At 40.4% G+C, this 17,475-nt stretch overlaps 1 protein-coding gene across 8 annotated transcripts in view; it reads right to left on the bottom strand.

Moving 5' to 3' along the window:
- Positions 1–223: 223 nt before the first annotated feature.
- Positions 224–17,475, bottom strand: part of LOC128863137 (apoptosis-resistant E3 ubiquitin protein ligase 1) — a 59,995-nt gene continuing 42,743 nt past the window's right edge. For 7 of the 8 annotated variants that reach the window (XM_054102102.1, XM_054102107.1, XM_054102105.1 and 4 more), the window contains 8 exons: positions 5,366–6,315; positions 5,077–5,275; positions 4,678–4,814; positions 4,189–4,624; positions 2,267–2,556; positions 1,863–2,186; positions 1,304–1,566; positions 224–1,205 (listed from right to left, as the gene is read on the bottom strand). In XM_054102102.1, the coding sequence (XP_053958077.1) occupies positions 1,103–1,205; positions 1,304–1,566; positions 1,863–2,186; positions 2,267–2,556; positions 4,189–4,624; positions 4,678–4,814; positions 5,077–5,275; positions 5,366–6,315 (2,702 nt within the window). In that variant the 3' untranslated portion in view covers positions 224–1,102. The remainder of the gene's footprint in view (positions 1,206–1,303; positions 1,567–1,862; positions 2,187–2,266; positions 2,557–4,188; positions 4,625–4,677; positions 4,815–5,076; positions 5,276–5,365; positions 6,316–17,475) is intronic. The other variant, XM_054102108.1, reaches the window with a different exon arrangement.

Below are 17,475 nucleotides of genomic sequence, written 5' to 3'. Positions count from 1 at the left end.
GCGACGACGACCGGTGACATACACTACACTGTGAGGGCTTGTATTACTGCTACAACAACAACAATAACAACAGCAAGTCTTGTAAATCTATCATCCTCGGTTTTAATTACTTGAAAACGTTTTCCTTAAGCGGGCGAAATTTTCATTCAGGCAGCAATAGCTTAAAAAGTGCTTTCAGTAAAAACAAAATTAAGACTTAATTTTTAGACTTCATTTATTTAAGTTTAGGTTTCAGTTTTGCTTTACTGTATTTGAAATTTCAACAACTACTTTTGACACATTTGCATTTTCGCAATTGCATTTAACATCATTTCTCACTACTTAAATGACGAAAAATTACAAAATAATATAATTTTCAAATATGTTCGTTAAATAATTCATAGACAGTATTAAATTGCATACACCTTCCCGCTCGTTTTATAGTTTTAAAAATTGTGTTAAATGTTCATAAAAATAAATAAATCAATAGAGCAAATATTTTAAGTTAGAAAGAAAATATTTCTAGTTAAAAATAAACATAGTTTTATGTAAACTTATCACTCACCAGGGTACACTAGACGCAGTGTTGCTATTATTTTGATACTTGAATAATTTAAATAATCTAAAGCTACTACTTCCCAACTCTTTTGTTGTAATTTTTCTAATAAATGTGTTAAGCAAGTTTGCTTTCCTTAGCTTTCGTACTTAAAAAAACGTACTTTTTGATATATCCTTTTCAACTAGACGCATCTGCGCAACTCAACACTTGTAAAGTTTCTATTAGACAATAGCAATCAGTTGAAATTTTCGTAGAGTTTTTTTCTAACTTGGTTTTAAATTACAAATATCACAATATTTGATGATGATATCGGTCTTTTCTTATTACTTATTGCTTTTCTAGTTATTAATTTTTAGATTTTCTTACTCCAATTATTGCGTTTATTTTACAGCAACACAAATGAATTGATTGATGAATTTTTGAATTCACCACGCTTACCATTAGAACCATAACAATTCGTTAAAGGAACACAATTTCTGATTCATGTAAATATCCTATTACATACTACAGTTATCTGACTAGTTTGTTTTTCTGTATACTGATTAAAGGCAGTACGACATTAACTTAAACCATGCCAAAGCCTTCGCTGCCCTCACTTATAGCCAATAGAAGTGCCTTTTCGAACTGCTCGTAACTCTCGTAGTCAGGTAGGCAGAGCTGATTGAAGCTGTGAAGTAAAATGCAATAAAAAACAACAAATTGATAGAAAACAAGGCTTGTCCTTAAATGATTATAATCATCATCGACTTGTCTGCGTGCACTTACCACGTGTGCGCTGTTGGTAGATTACCGAATGTCGGCGCTGCTGTTATTTGAAATTGTGGATTCAATTCCTGAAAACCGCCTGGTGGTAATTGCGAGCAACCTGTAGTGAATTGCAGCAATCGCGCCATTTCGGTTTGACTAAAATTGCTAACAGCCGCCCAAAACCAGGCCAAAACACGGCGAAACTCAGCGGAATTGCCATTTATGATGTGATGTGCCTTGAAGTCGGCAATAGAGTATTCACCAGTGCCGCACATCAGCAACTGTACAGACAGATTATTAAAAGAAAATTGTATAAATTTACAGGTGCAGACAAGGCGCATTCATTAAAGGTGGTAGCACTAGGGCAACAACAATATTGTGTACATTTCATTGTCAAAGAAAAGTATTGGCAAAATAGAAAATAAAAAATGAATCCACCTTGTTTCATTCTGGGCTGACAGTCCCATGGGCACGGCGAAAGAAAAAAAAAACAACTCAGCTGGTTTACTGATACCACCTTTAATAGATTCGCCTTGGGTGCAGATAATTTTTTTTTTAATTTTGAAAAGTAACTCACCTCCAACTCATTCTCATCGAAAATACTTAGCAAATTATCTGGTATAATACCATTTAGACCTTTTAAAAATGCATCGACCTCTTCCTTAACGCTACTGCATAAACGCTGCTGAGCCAACGCGTCGAGATATTGATTTTTAGTTGCATTCGAAACACGAACCTTTGAGCCGTTCGGTGTGAGCTCCACGGTCTTGCTCAGCTGACCGCCGGTGTCGTAGACTTCTTCAACAAAATATAATTCCAACGAGTCAGTGGCATCCAAATCGGTATCCAGTATATATTTGATTTTGGAGAGATACAAATCGGGATCGTCTTGCTCGAAATACTAAAAAGCGAGAGAGAAGTACAAGAGCGAGACTTTGTATTAATTTAGTGTATTTGTACAGTAGCTTGAAGTGTACCCACCTTGTAATGCACACGCAAGCCAATGAGTTGCGCCAAAAATGACCTAGTGAAGCGCGCTCGCACCAGTTGTCGATAAGTGCCACCTAGTGCGCTTTCGTACAGGCATTTACCCACAATTTTTCCAGCAAATTCGAAGTGTTTAAGCTTGAGATGCGATGGCCGATGTGGATTTGGATGTACCAGCGCTTGATGTTTATCATGAAATGTGCAGAAGAGGCCGCCGCGCGGATCAAATAGTGCGCTGCACACCAATTCGAACCATTCACGGCGCAAGCCACCCCAATCGATGCCTGTGCGGGGCGAAAAAGTGTGAAAAAGCAAAATTAAAAGCCTTAAATTAACGCCACATCAAGGCAGAAACTTGCAGTGTTACCCACTTTTAATTCGCAAAGCTCATACTTTGTGGATTCATTAAAATTTGGAGCAAACTTTACAACACATTGCAACTCAGTAACTCATTGAAAGAAAAGGCCCACTTAGAAGACGCTATGAAGGCAGTCTAGCCACCAGAGGGAGTCACCCTGGTCTTCTACGCTGACGATTGTACGATAATGGCGTCGGGCAATGACATCGATGACCTGTGCGTCAAAGTAAACGATTACTTCACCTGCCTTTCTCGCTTTTTCACTGCACGGAATCTAAAACTTTACCCCACTAACTCCATGGCAACCCTCTTTACCACCTGATCAAAAGAGGTCAAACCATAGCTCAGGTTAAAGTCGACAACACACCAATACTGACTGTAAACAAAGCCAACATTTTGGGAGTCAGCTTTGATAGTTTACTCTCCTTCTCTGCGCATACAACTGCAGTTGCTACTAAAATCCAAAACCGCAACAAGGTCCTCAAATCGCTAGCCGGCAGTACTTAGGGCAAAGACAAAGATATATTGCTGGCGACGTTTAAAGCAGTTGGCCGGCTGATTCTAAATTATGCTGCGCCTGCCTAGCCACTTGGAACTAGTGATACGCAGTGGACAGAGCTCCAGAAACTGCTATTAGGACAGCCACAGAATGCCTCCTGATTTCCCCCCTGCAACACCTATATAATGCGGCACAGATGTTCCATGTCACGGAGCACAACAAACTGATAACCAAACAGTTTCTACTCGGGTGCTACCGTAAGTTTCGCCCAAGTAGACACCTGCCTCCCAGGCACGTCAGGAGGCATCTCTTCAACTACTCCAACAGGATCCAGGACAAAACTAACCGACAACAACTGGACCGTACAGTGTTTAGACATACACTCATCGAATTCATCGGGAAATACTTACCATCTTCCTAAACTCCCGACCCCCGAATGCCGTAGTCGGAGCCCATCAACCACCCACAGTAGATGAAGAGCTCAAGCTACCACGAACGTAATCTTGGCGCAATTACATTAGCAGACTAAACTCCTATTCAGATATGACCCCGACATACCAAGCGTATGTCCAGCATGTGAAGGCACCCCGCTCGATACTAACCACCTTTTCACATGCCCCATTAAACCATCTCGCTTAACACCCCTTTCTCTCTGGACCTAACCTGGCGAAACAGCAAGTTTCCTTGCCCTACCGTTAGATGAGCTAGACGAAGACAACCGGTAACTACAATGCACTGACAGGGTTTAGTAAGCTGCTACAACAACAACGCCATGAAGGCAAACACGTCTAATTCAACTCATTCATATTGTATAGGCCTCACTTGTTCTGAGCTTTCAAAATTTCAAATGGCTTTTTATAGCTACAAAGCTTTGAAGTTGAATATTTCATAGAAAAAGTCTACTTAAAAGACATCTCGACATTCAGATAGAAACGGTACCGCGACATACATAAATATAAGTCAGGCAAGTTTGGGTGAGGTGGTTAAGTGCCTAATACCCCATTAGACATCAATAGATCCATAGACATCCGAAATATCCAACTATGAAACGTTTCTTACCTTGTTCTCCCTGAAATGTTACTTCAAAGTTGCCACACCAATCGGACACCGAAAATCCTTTGGTTGCCTTCATGCTGCTCTCTAATATCTTCTCACGATTCACTTTCAATGCGAGCTTTTCATGATAGTAACTAGCATGGAACTTCCGCACTTCGTGATAGAAAAAGTCCTGCTTATCCTTGAAGGTCTCTGAGCCGCCGATGTTCTTCAACAAGAAATGCGTAAAAGTTGCCGCAATGATGTTACGATCGCGTGATGCCAATTCGATTTTCGGCTGTGCACCATCGTCTATTATGAAGACGGGCCCATGTGGCTGTGTGGCCAATGTAGGCAGAAAATGGAATTTGGTTGACGGACACAGTCGGAATGTAGCAATGCGCTTAGGTATAAATTTTAGTATCATCTCCTTGATGGTCACCTGAAATATTAGAGAATTCTATATTTGAAAATTACGCTGTCATTTGGAGCTTAATAGCTTCAGGCACTCACTTGTTTGGGTCCCACATAGCACAACACCTTGCGTGGCTTGCTCTTCGGCGTGCCGTAGATGCTCAACAATTTGGCTTCATAACAAATATTATGTTTGCGTGATGCGATGTTCTTGTGCACGAGCGTTGTGTCACTTCCTACGAGATGGGTGGGTGGTTGCGAACAAAAAAAACAAAAACAGAAAACAGAGCACAAAACAATAGATTAGTTAAGAGCGAATGAAGTGGAAAGTGCCTGTGTGTCGTGCCGCTGTTGTACTCGTGGTTAGCGGCGTGTGCTCGACATTTGAAAAGTTCAACAAGCATTTGTATGCATTTTATTTCCGTGTTTAAAAGTGATTTGGACGTGCGCGAAATGTGAAAATAAAATGTGTGATTATTAGAATGTACAGGAACATACCACTCAGCACGATGATGTCAAAGTCACCGTTTGGTAACTTCTGTTCAAGGTAGCTTATGACCGCGCGCAGACATATCGGCTCCGGGAATAGCGCCGTCACGGCAACGCGCGTATTCACGCGGTCATAGGTGAAGGCAATGGCGTGATGTAACTTTTCAATGTGTTCGCCATTCAAATCGAAAATCTCAACTCGATAACCCTGCATGAAGAAAAATGATTTACATATTTGAAAATGTTACTTTGGCACGCCTTTGCCGCCACACGTGTTTCACCAGCCCCTCGCACTTACCTTTACCGGATCGTCGTCGTCTTCAAAGTTGCAGGCATTGCCAAATTCATCACGCGGCTCAATGTGCAACATTGTGGGCGTTCCAGCACAGCATATCACTGTGCTGGCAGGACGTATAAAACGCGATCGCCGCGCATCGATTGGCCCTGGTATGAAAGTTTTTGTGAATGGTGAACCAGAAATGTGACTGGAACCGATGAGTACGGAAATTTTATACTGTCCCGCTGTGCGCACAGTAAATTTCACTTTTGCAATATTCGCATTATTCGGATCTGTTGATGAGCCAAGCTCGCTAATAGTTACGACCTTACGTGTACCCTCGGTGACTTCGACAAAAAATTGATCTGTATCACAGATGGGATAAGGCTGTCCGTTGCGTTGAAAGAAGCGTACAACGAAACACATTGTTCCACCCACTGCTGACGGGTCTTTCCAGTCCCACTGTACTTTGCAATTGGCAGGCAGTAAATATTTACCAGTGACATATTGCAGTAACGAATGGCGCGCTTCCGGCGCCAGTGACGGCTGTGTCATGGCAGCTAGCGTGACCAGGCCCGCAACCGATACAGATACCACCAACATGCCACCCCATGTCCAGGCATCCTGATGTTGACTTGATTTCACAACTGTCGACCAGAGTTGCGCTTTAAGTGCATCCAATTGCGCTTTGGATGTGGGCAGGTTCTGTCTTGCTTGCGACCATATTTGCCAATCTTTTCCGAGTATTTTGCTCGCACGTGAATCCTCCAACCAGTATACATCCTCTAAAGAGGCTACCTCGACGGCTAGTAGGCGCTGATAGTGATGCTGTAGTCGATGATCGCGTAACCATTCGCGTAAAATGAGTTTTTGTTGTAAATGTAGAGCGGCGCGCTGGAGGCGTTGTTCATCGCCAGGGGGTAATTCGGGTAGGCGCTCGGGGTCGCCACAACTGGACAAGGAGGAAATGCCTGGAATGAAAAAAAGTAGAGTATGAGTGGAGTATTTTCAAAAATAAAAACTTTAATATTAGTACATAAAAAATTTAGTATTTTTTTAAGAAAAATTACTTCTGACTTTGCTATAACAAATCAACATTGCAAAACTTAACGAGCAAACAAAACATACTGAGAGAACACACTTTGGGCACCAAGATCCAGGGATTTAAAAGCTAACGAATAAGCAGCTATTTTGAAAAGTATGTGGAATCGCTTCCACAATAAAACTCTAAATTGCATTAGGTTGCACATAAAATAGGATTTCTGATATACAGGGTGGTCCATCTAGCGTTAGAAATATAAGTTTTATGAATACATAGTTTTCTATGACTTTTTGACCATCAAGCAGTCACCGTAGCCGAATGTGTTTGTGTGTGACTACCATTCGGAAGTGCGTAGGTTCGAACCTAGCGTAGAAGTTTTTCTGTGTTTCCCGTATTCACAAATTGAGAAAAATACAACATAAGCCTCTGGCAGAACGTGACTAACTTGAGCATATGATTTCTCTTAGTAATAATAAGCACCACAGGACCATTGACTGCAGGAGCTGTAGACATGGAAAATAGATTCAGGTGGAATGAACAGCGCTGTGTAGAAGATGCAATTCTTGGACAACAACTTTAAGGATCTGATTAGACCAGATTCTATTCCCATTGAGGGCATTTTCAGAATTTTCCCAAAGGCTGGCACATTTTAGGAAATAAAAAGGGAATAAATGGTAGGTAGGTAGGTAAGTAGGTAGGTATAGTGGTTGCCAATTGACACGCCTAGGCCTGCTGTAGGCCAATTGTGATACCACCAGAGCTCCACCAGGCCCCTCTCCTCACTCTACATTGTCCTCATTGAACCAACCTGTGGTTTTAATATATCATATCTAACAAGAGTGGTGTTATTTTTAAATTCGATTTCGGCTAATAATATATTTATGTACAATTTTTAATATGCTTATTGAGAATAACAGACGTGAACAGCTGAAAGCCTTAGTAGCTATAGCATTTTAGGTAGAATACATGTTCTTGATGAATGGAAACATTAACATCTGGGCTTAAGTTACATCGCATCTGTACATTGCATACAAACTAAGCATTTTTCTCAGCTTCAATTTCGAGATCAATAAAAATCTCATTCATATAAATTTGGCAAACTAATCCACCAATACCTCCTCAATGGCGATTCCCCGTCTGTGGTGCCCGTTTTGTATCCTCATATCCTCAATAGGTATCCATCAAATCGCTGAAATCCTCATTTCCATTTAACAGAATAGCCGAAATAATGAAACACGTGACTTTAATGGTTTAATGATAAAGTAAATTTTTTTAAGTATTAAAAGAAGAATAGTAATGAACTCAATAACAGCGCACTCCAAACTCTATGGCTCGCGCTTTCTATCTTGTTTGGCCGTCATCCCCTGCTAGAATTGCCAACTAGTATATGTAATATAGTTGACACATTTTCAAAATAATTACGAAAGAATCATAGGCCGCAGCCGCCGGCGATGAATTGCATATTACTCGCGTAGCTCCGAGTGGGGAGTTCTTATTTGTCACTCATAGATAACAACCGTCTTTAAAAAAAAAATGGACTGCAGAATATCTCTTAAACTTCATATGCCACATGTATGCTCTCTTAAACTAATTCAAGGATAATCTGGGAGGCTACTCAAAGGAACAAGGAAAGCGTTTCCACCAAGATATGATCTTTGAACGAAGACACCAACGCGACCATTATGGGAGAATACAGTTGATGTTTAATGAATGAATGAATGAAAATGAGGTTTGTACATCGACCTCATGGCCATTTGTACCCTCTACTCCTCACAGCACCTCATCCAAACACAGTTGCCATAGTAAACCTAATATGATTAGGTATAGCTGGGTTGAGTTGAGCGTACGTGCCTTTCTTCCAACTGCATGCAGCTGAGATAACTCATCCTTCTTTGAGTTACAGCATTATATTCGAAAAGGTGCACTGAAGTCTCTGGAAACTGGTCGCAGAAACGATAAGAGTTAGTGGACCATATCCCAATACTGTGCAGATGGCTACGCAATCTGTAGTGACCTGTGAGAATCCCCTTCAGTATTCTCAGTTTGTCGTTGGGGACGGTTAAGAATTGCCGGAACCTTTTTTTGATTTAAGCCTCCTTTGGTTTAATACCAAAAAGGTCATACAGATCACAAAATATGAAATTAGTAAGAATATTAATTTTTGAACTTTTTTTTTTATTATTTTCCTTTTTGTTTTTTTGCGGATGAAATGCCTAATGTAACATCAAAGATGCCGTCGAAGCAATGGTATGTTCGGTGACTAAAAACCTCCCCTTCGTTGGAACCGTCGCCTACCCGGGAACCGCTTTCGCAGTACTTCAGAGTGGGGTTCCATCTTCCTCATCACAAGTTCTATGCTTGTGGGCCCGCGACCAGGTACTGCCTTTTCATCCCGAAAATTTTTTCTGTGAAGCCACTGCTGATTTCCCACGCTTCCTTGTGGCCTACCATCTTGTCGATTACATTTTCAATGGTTATATTGCATTCTCCAACGTGCGAAGTTCTTGTACCCAACGCGTGAATTGGAAAAAGGTCTGTTCAGCGTCATCTTTGGCTGCATAACTGTATATGCTTCTGAGATGTTCACATTTTGAACAGGCATTTCTGGAAATACCCGTTTCGCCAAATCCTTTGGGTTGTATAAAAATTGACTTTACCGAAGTTCCCGCTGTACCTACTGTTCCTTCTGCCGCGTGTTTCATTCATTCATCCAGCGGTCTTGCCATAGCCTTATCGCTTCGTGCTTTAAATCGCGCGCTGCAAGTTTGCTAATTTTTTCTTCCGCCCTCTCGTTAATGTCCACAACTTTTTCCTCTCAAAGGCTAGTAAATCTATCGGTATTGAATCGGTCATCCCTCGAGAAGGCTGTCCCTGATACTGTGCGGTAGGCAGACACGACTTTCAGAGTTGCCGTTCATTTTACCGATGTTAAGAGCTTACACCGGTGATTTGGCTTTAACGCATTTGCCCACAGTTCAGCTCCGTATAAGAGAACGGAGAGCCATTATTATTTCCCGATTCTTTTGCGTTGGTCTCCCTATGTTTGCCATTAGTCTACTGAGAAGGACCGCCATCTTGGCGGCTTTCTCTTATTTTACATTTGTATGCTATTGTAAATCATTATTCTTGAATTAAAGAATCGAGGCACATCGGAGCAGCAAAAATGTGTCTGAATGAAACTTACGAGGTGTGTTCAAATCGTATCACGAATTTTATGTTTTTTCAAAAATTATTTATTTATTCATTAATATCTATTTTTTCCCCTTCAAAGTAATCCCCATGAGATATTATGCACTTGTGCCAACTTTTTTTCCAATCTTCGAAGCACTTCAAAAAATCATTTTTTTATCTTGTTTCAGCTCCTCCTTCGATGCCGTCTTTTACATGCGGCCGCCGTAGCCGAATGGGAATTCACAGAGAGATCGTAGGTTCAAATCTCGCTGAAGCACCAAAATTAAGAAAAACATTTTTCTCGTAGCGGTCGCCCCTCGACAACAATGGTAAGCCTCCGAGTGCATTTCTTCCATGAAAAAGCTCATCATAAAAATATCTGCCGTTCAGAGTCGACTTGAAACTATAGGTCCCTCCATTTGTGGAACAACATCAAGACGCACACCACAAATAGGAGGAGGAGCTCGGCCAAACACCCAAAAAGGGTGTACGCGCCAATTATATATAGGGTTGTTCAATAAGTGCGCTTCAATTTTTTTCCGATAGGGAGGGCGAACGACGCTATATTTTTTTATTTTTCGCTTGTCATTTGTAAACTTCATTAGTACACATTTCATTATGGAACGCTACACACTTGAGCAACGATTGCAAATCGTGCAAATTTTTTATGAAAATAATCGTTCTGTTGCTGCTACTTTAAGAGCATTACGGCCATTCATTGGGTTCAACGATTGGACTTCGTAAAACGTGCACGCGGTGGTCATGCAAAAGAAATCGAATTTCATACTTAAATGTATATGTTCAAACTCGATAATAAAAAAAAAATTAGTTAAAAAAGTCAAACCGTTTGTGTTTTATTCAAAAAAGTTCAAAAGTTGAAGCGCTCTTACTGAACAACCCTATATATATAAAACTTTACATTCGACCGAACTTGGCGCGCTTTTTTCGGCCTTGGTTCGTGGGGCAGCTTCCATTGGTTTCCACGTCATAACCATAAACCCACGATTCCAATCTGGAGCAAATTTGGGTCGTCACGGACAGAGTCCAACATCTCATTAGCAATGTTCATGCGATGCTGCTTTTGGTCGAAATTGAGCAGTTTTGGTACGAATTTTGCGGCGACCCGTCTCATGCCCAACTCATTGAAAAAAATCAAATGGCACGAGCGGTCCTCAGCAACTTCTCTAACGGTGATTCGACGATTGGCCAATACCATTTTCTTCACGTCATCAATTTTTTCGTCTGTTGTTAAAGTGCGCGGGCGTCCGGCACGCTTTTCGTCGTTCACATATTCTCGACCTTCTGATAACATTTTGCACCAACGATAAACGTTGCTTCCAGTTGGTCCAAAGTAGCTTCTCCGTATGACACAGTCCACATTCGAAATGCATCCGCGCACTTAATTTCGTTTTTCACACAAAATTTGATACATAAAAATCAAAGACGAGCCGAAACACGTGCAAGCAAAGCAGCTGGCCGAACTCGTCGGCATGAGTGAGAGACATGAGTACCAACATATCGCTACAAAAAAATCGAAATCGAATATACGTAATCTGCGAAAATTCAAAATTCGCGATACTTTTTGAACACACTTTGTATACTACAACAAATAAATCTCCTTAATTTTTGCAAATGGCGTCGTACGTCAATCATATTTGGCACTTGTGAACTAGACAGCTTCAGTATACAAGCAGAAGCAATGGAGCGCGTAAAGAAAGATTTTCATCACTCAAAATCATTAAAAAAAAAAGTAATTAAAAATAAAATTGCATGATTAATTTTGCGTTATCTTCTATTGTAAACAAAACTGTGAAAAAATCAACCATTTTTCTTAAAAATTCGAAAAATTACTCTGGTTTCTGCAAAAGGAAACTTTATTTAAAACTGTAAGTAACGTCAAAGAAACCAAAGTTTGTTATTCAGAAGGCCGGACCAAAAATTGTGGCGACCGGTGAAATTTACACCTCCATCGCTTCCAAATTACTTTTTGCGGTGTAGCGTGAATAAAGTAATTTTATAAACTTTTTTTATTAATAATTTTCACAATTGCGCAAAATGTTGTTTTAAATTTCTCACAAAAGTCTTTAATGATTCACATCAATCGAAAACCATTTCTAGAGCCGTCAAAACAAATTTATTACGAATATTGCCAGCCGGCAAACAAATAAAAAGTCACTTAATACAATAATAACAAGTACTTGACAAATTAGCTTAAGTGTATTTCGCTAAAATTGGCATCGAATATTGACAAAGTAATTTTCATAACCGCTACTGCCAATGAATTGCTTTTCTTTATTCAGGTGAATTTACTTACTTACATTTCGCCGAGAAATACAGTAATTTTCTTAAGACCAATTCAAATTAGCCGTCAACATTTTCGACATTTTTAGTGATTGTGGCAGCGAAATGGGTGTAGAAATAAGTGAGGTGAACACATATACACGTACACACTTGTAGGTAACAAGCAAAGCACGTTTTATCGCAGAAGCCAATCTCTCAAATATATTTTAGTAAAAGTCGAAAAGGTAAAATGCAGCAATGGTCACCGAGGACAAGGTCGAGGTGAACCCTGCATGAGTGTGTGAGCGTTTGTAAGCGTTTATGTGTGTGCAGATGGTTGACGCAAACTAAACAGAACTGAAAGGCGAAATCACCAAAAGGAGAAAAGCATAGTTAAATGATGACCTCATAGGCCCAGTGCTTGGAAAGCGCACAAACACATACCTACTTATATATGCATATACATATACACTAAAACATACACTCATGTAAAAAACAAGAAAAAAACATCCCTGCCAACCAAAGTTGAGTAAAAATGCTAAAAAATAAAAAAAATGTATTTTGATTTCTTACACAGATATTTACACCTTTGATGTGCATACTCTTCTCTCTTTTTACAATTGGAAATCTTCTTCTGAAAGCTTTAATAGTACGCTTAAGGTTTTCACTTTTCCGGCTTTAACGGATTTAAGGCCTGTTTTTTTTTCTTTTTCTTAATGCAAATTTCATCTTAAGAAACCGCTCGACGCCGCATCAGCACCGGTGTGCCGCATTTGGCTAGAAACTCTCCCCGGACACTGAGTGCTACATTACCGGAATGATCTGTATTTACATACATATATGCCGGCAATGCATTGTCGATTTGTACTGTCTTCAGATAAATGAAGAACAATTTTGAGAGTCTGACGCTTATCGGGTAACCAATTCCTCGTCAAAGCTTCAAATTAAAACGTATTATTGAATTACACGTAAATGTTATCGTGAAGGAGTCCGAAGTCTTTGCGATCCTGCAGGCATGCAAAATGCTTAGGGAACGCGTGAAAGAGGGAGATATTAAATTTTTTTTAAATCAAATTGCGATCAAGCCATGGTGCAGCTTCCAACTAGTCAACTCCTGTAAGGAGGAGATCAAATATCTTGGGTGTGCAGGTACACATTTCTTTGATCTGGGTTCCAGGACACAGGAACATGGAGGGAGAAAAAATTGCTGATGAGCTTGCCAGGAAGCCAACTGAAATGGTCTCAGAGACCTCCTACCCGCTCATCGGCATCTTCCTGTATGCCGTTAAAGAGGTATTCCATAACTTTTTTTTCAGAAAAGCGCAGAATAGATGCAGCTCCATTTCTTCATGTGCTATTTCGAAAACCCTTTGGCTCCAGTACAGTAGACGGAGGACTCAGAAAGTCCTGTGGACTCTAGGCCATTTAATTTTCAAACTCGTAGTTGTATTTGCCAGTCATGGGACGATCGGCACACACGCGGAAAAGCTCGGTTTACCATTTAACACCCATTGCAGAAGCTGTGGGGACCTTTCAGAGAAGGTGACTGTTGAGCAGCACTTTCTCTGTAGATGCCCGGGTTTGACAGCTAGATGATTAAGGTCACTGGACGCTGCTTTCTTCGACAGCCTGGGGTAGTGCGCCGACCTAAATCACATCAGTCTTGTCCATTGTCCATTACAACAACAGCTCTGGTTGGCTGTAGATATCTGCCTGTTGGAGGTCAAAACGGCGCGATAGTGCTACTTGGGTAGTGCCAGAGTGGTAATTCAACCGTTTCGCTTACCTACCTATTACCGTGAAGTATACATGGCCAAATATTATACAACTAAGCCATCAATTTCTTCCTCCAAGGAAAAACTCCTTTTCGGTTCCTTGATATTATTTTGCCCATGTCATGGCTTTCAACATTTTTTTTTAAACCAATAATTAGACTAATAAAAGTACTTTTTTTGTATTATCTTACTTCAAAATGTAATTTCTTCGAACTTTAACTTTCCTTTAAATAATTTTGTTTGCTCTACTTACATTTTTTATACGGCTAATTCTTTCCTAATCTCGTTTGCGACTCTTCACTCGATCATTCACTTTTTGCTCATAATAACAACACGTTTTTATATACCTTTCCTTGAGCCCTTATTTTCGGTTGACAGGGATATACAATTTATGAAAATTTTTATGTGTGACGTTTGCATTAATTTTGTGAGATAAACGAAGGAATATAAAAAGTCTGTCGTGCCAGCAAAACATGTCTCAAGCAAACGCAACCATAAACTTACAGGGTATGAATAAAAAGGTTGCCTACTTACTTATACTTGTATATTCATACGATATATACTCGTACATACTCAAATAGACTCGTATGTATGTAAGTGACTAGAAGTAGTCACTACCGACGCACACCACTGTTGTTGGCATAGCTATAATAACTAGCTTGCGTGTCTGGAATTTTCAATCAGCTATTCAACAATAGTATACTTTTAGGTGCATAAGCAGGTAAAAGAAGTCGTGTGATAAAGGTGGCAGAAAAACGAAGCGTTTCCGGTAATTGTTCGTGGTGTTGGCCTGATAAAAATTTTGCAGGTAGTCGTTAAGGCCGGTAAGAAATTGAAGTGTAGTGAAGTGAATTGTAGAAAAAAGAGTAGTTAATTAATTCATTATTGCAAATTAAATCCCATTTGTGTATTTATAGAAGTTATTGGATCGATGAAATTATGCGCCTAATTTGTGTTCTCTAAATTAGCGGTCGTTGCCGAACGAGTTTGTGTGTAACTATCGTTCGGTTTGTACTCGTTTCATGGGCGCCGAAGGTATGAAAAAGCAAATGATACCTTCGTTCTTTCAAATAGCGGCCACCTATCGGCAGGTAATAGTAAACCACCGAGTGTGTTTCTGAAATAAAAAAATTGGATAAAATAAATCTGTAGTTCGGTGGCGGCATACAACTGTAGAGTCATTAATTTTTGATACACCATCAATACGCACTCCGCAAATGTGGAGATTAGCTTGACTTAAATACCTTTTAAGGATGCAATAGCCAGTCTATTACGAGTACATGTGAGACGTCACCAAAATAAAAATAACGCATGCAATTACATATTTTGGGTAGGTAGGTGATATAATTGAGTTACCACTCTGCCACTCCCCAAGTAGCACTAAAGCGCCGTTTTGATACCACTATGAGACCTCCAACTGGCAGATATCTACAGTCAGCCAGAACTGTTGATGTAATGGAGAATATTGATGTGATTTAGGTCGGCGCACCGACCCAGCCTGTTGTCTAGCTGCCAAACACGGACATTTAGAGAGAAGGAACTCGGTAGTCTCCTTCTCTGAAAGGTCCCCACATCTTCTGCAATGAGTGTTAAATGGTAAACCGAGCTTTTCCGCGTATGCGCCGATCGTCCCATGGCTGGTAAATACAACTACGAGTTTGAAAATTGAATGGCGTGGAGTTCCTTTTCTGAGTCCTCCGCTAACTGTACTGGGGTCAAAGGGTTTTCGAAATAGCACATGATGAAATGCACTTTCCTGAGAAATAAGATGTGCAATTTCCCTTTAACAACAATCAGGGATATGCTGATGTTCGGCCAGGAGTTTACAAAATAAATTAATTAGAGAAATTGGGCAATCTGCTATAATAAATGAAAGCCAAGGGGTTGTAGAGTTGTGGAATTATTATTATGAGGAGATTTAGCACTGCAAATGATATTGTGAACTCTTTATAAATTCAGAGTACCTATTTCTTTGCGCCCTACTTCAAATCATCAATTTTAGTCGTTGTCCTATTTTATTGAGTTTTATTTCCTCCTCTGGTAAAATATAATTGCCCAGGTGTTCGTCAAACTTATGAAATCAGTGCTGGGCACGATGGCAAACTCCCTACGGTTCTTTACTGATGACTCAAGGCTGCACGATGAAATTGGCTTTGGAACCTATACAATACGTACCCGGTTTTTCTGAGATATTTAGCTTATCAAGACGTTTTAGCACCAGTTTTGATGTAGCCTGGAAAAAGTTGAGAGCCTTGATTGACAACCTCACTATTCCTTATTTGAAGATTAAATATGCCTGTCTTCCTTTCTGAATGCTCGGCAGCGCTAACACATTGCTCAAGAAATACCCATCGCAGCGTAGCTGTTTGGAGAGCATCTTTCCATGCGGCCTTGAAGCAGTTATTTTTTCGAGCTCCATTTCTTTTTCGTTGCAGTAAAAATGTGACCCAGTACTACCCAGAGGTAGGTGTGTGGATCTCGGCTGCAACAAAATCGTGATTCAAGTTGATGTTACATTCTCGGATCGAATCGTACGTACGTGACGTCCGTTTATTTCAACATGATACATAGATTTCATGCCCTGAGAGACGTTTTTGCGTTAGACCTTAGAGGGGTTCTGTCTCGTTAATATTACTGCTCTGTCTTGGGGCCCACCGATGTTCATTAGGATCAGGGTATGAGCGAAGGTTTGCCTACTGAGGTTGGGCTTTCTAGCTATAGGACTACGCACGCTGTAGTTGACGTCGTTAAGCAGCAACTGCATGTCGTGAGGGGAAAGCGAATATGAGTAAAATGTAGGATGATCTAATCATAGAATAATTCAAGTCGCGACTTGACACTTGTCCATTATATATATATATATACATATATAATTGGCGCGTACGCCCTTTTTGGGTGTTTGGCCGAGTTCCTTCTTCTATTTGTGGTGTGCGTCTTGATGTTGTTCCACAAATGGAGTGGCCTACAGTTTCAATGTTTGTCTTAATTTTGGTGTTTCACCGAGATTCGAACCTACGTTCTCTCTGTGAATTCCGAATGGTAGTCACGCATCAACCATTCGGCTACACTTGTCCATTAGAGTGAAAGAAAGCTCTTCACGATGAAGTCTCATTGCTATCACAAATCTACCACCTAATTTGCACGCCGTAGAGGTCGACTCAAGGGAGTTTGAAGACGAAGCCTGTACGATGAATTCACGACAGCTGACGACTCACTGGCAAGGTCGCAAATAAGCTTTAAGCCAGGATTCGATCCCAATGGAGTTTATTTGTAACCCCAGCCGGCGAGCTTGCAAATAATAATAGTAATAATTTGCACTCTTTTTCATGCCATCTAAATTAGAAGTCCAATGGTCTGCTTACCTTGCCATGCCCACCTCATCTTTTGTTATGTGATGATGCCAGCCTTTTCTCTTAAAGAGGAAATCAATCAAACCGACAAAGGCATCATAGGATATTCAATGTGCAAGCACTCAAATCATAATCTTTCAATCGTTTTTAAGAGTAGGAGAGCTCATCCAACGTTTGTGTTTTACGTTTAATTGCAAGTTGCTTTTCTTTAGGCAGTCTCAAACCCAGCGCCCAAAAACACTTGGGAATTTTTCAGGCCGCATTTACATAGTGAACCGTTTTTTCCATCACAGACGCCCGCTTGCAGTCGCATCCATTGATTAACGTACGCAGATTGAGGCAGACTCTTGATGCCCGTAAGCCGAATACGGAATGAGCCCATCAGGGTGTACCGCCTCAGTTTAGTTCACACCCAAGCGGTTGTTTTATTGATATCTAGAAGGTGTTTGACGGTAGTTGCTGCTTGAACCGGAAGGAATAGAACTATTTCTGGACATTCGCACTCGCCTTTGA

This window comes from Anastrepha ludens, chromosome 5, assembly GCF_028408465.1.
Source record: "Anastrepha ludens isolate Willacy chromosome 5, idAnaLude1.1, whole genome shotgun sequence".
NCBI classification, from domain to species: Eukaryota; Metazoa; Arthropoda; class Insecta; order Diptera; family Tephritidae; genus Anastrepha; species Anastrepha ludens.
Note: the sequence above shows the minus strand (reverse complement) of the source record. Positions and strands in the feature narration are given on the sequence as shown.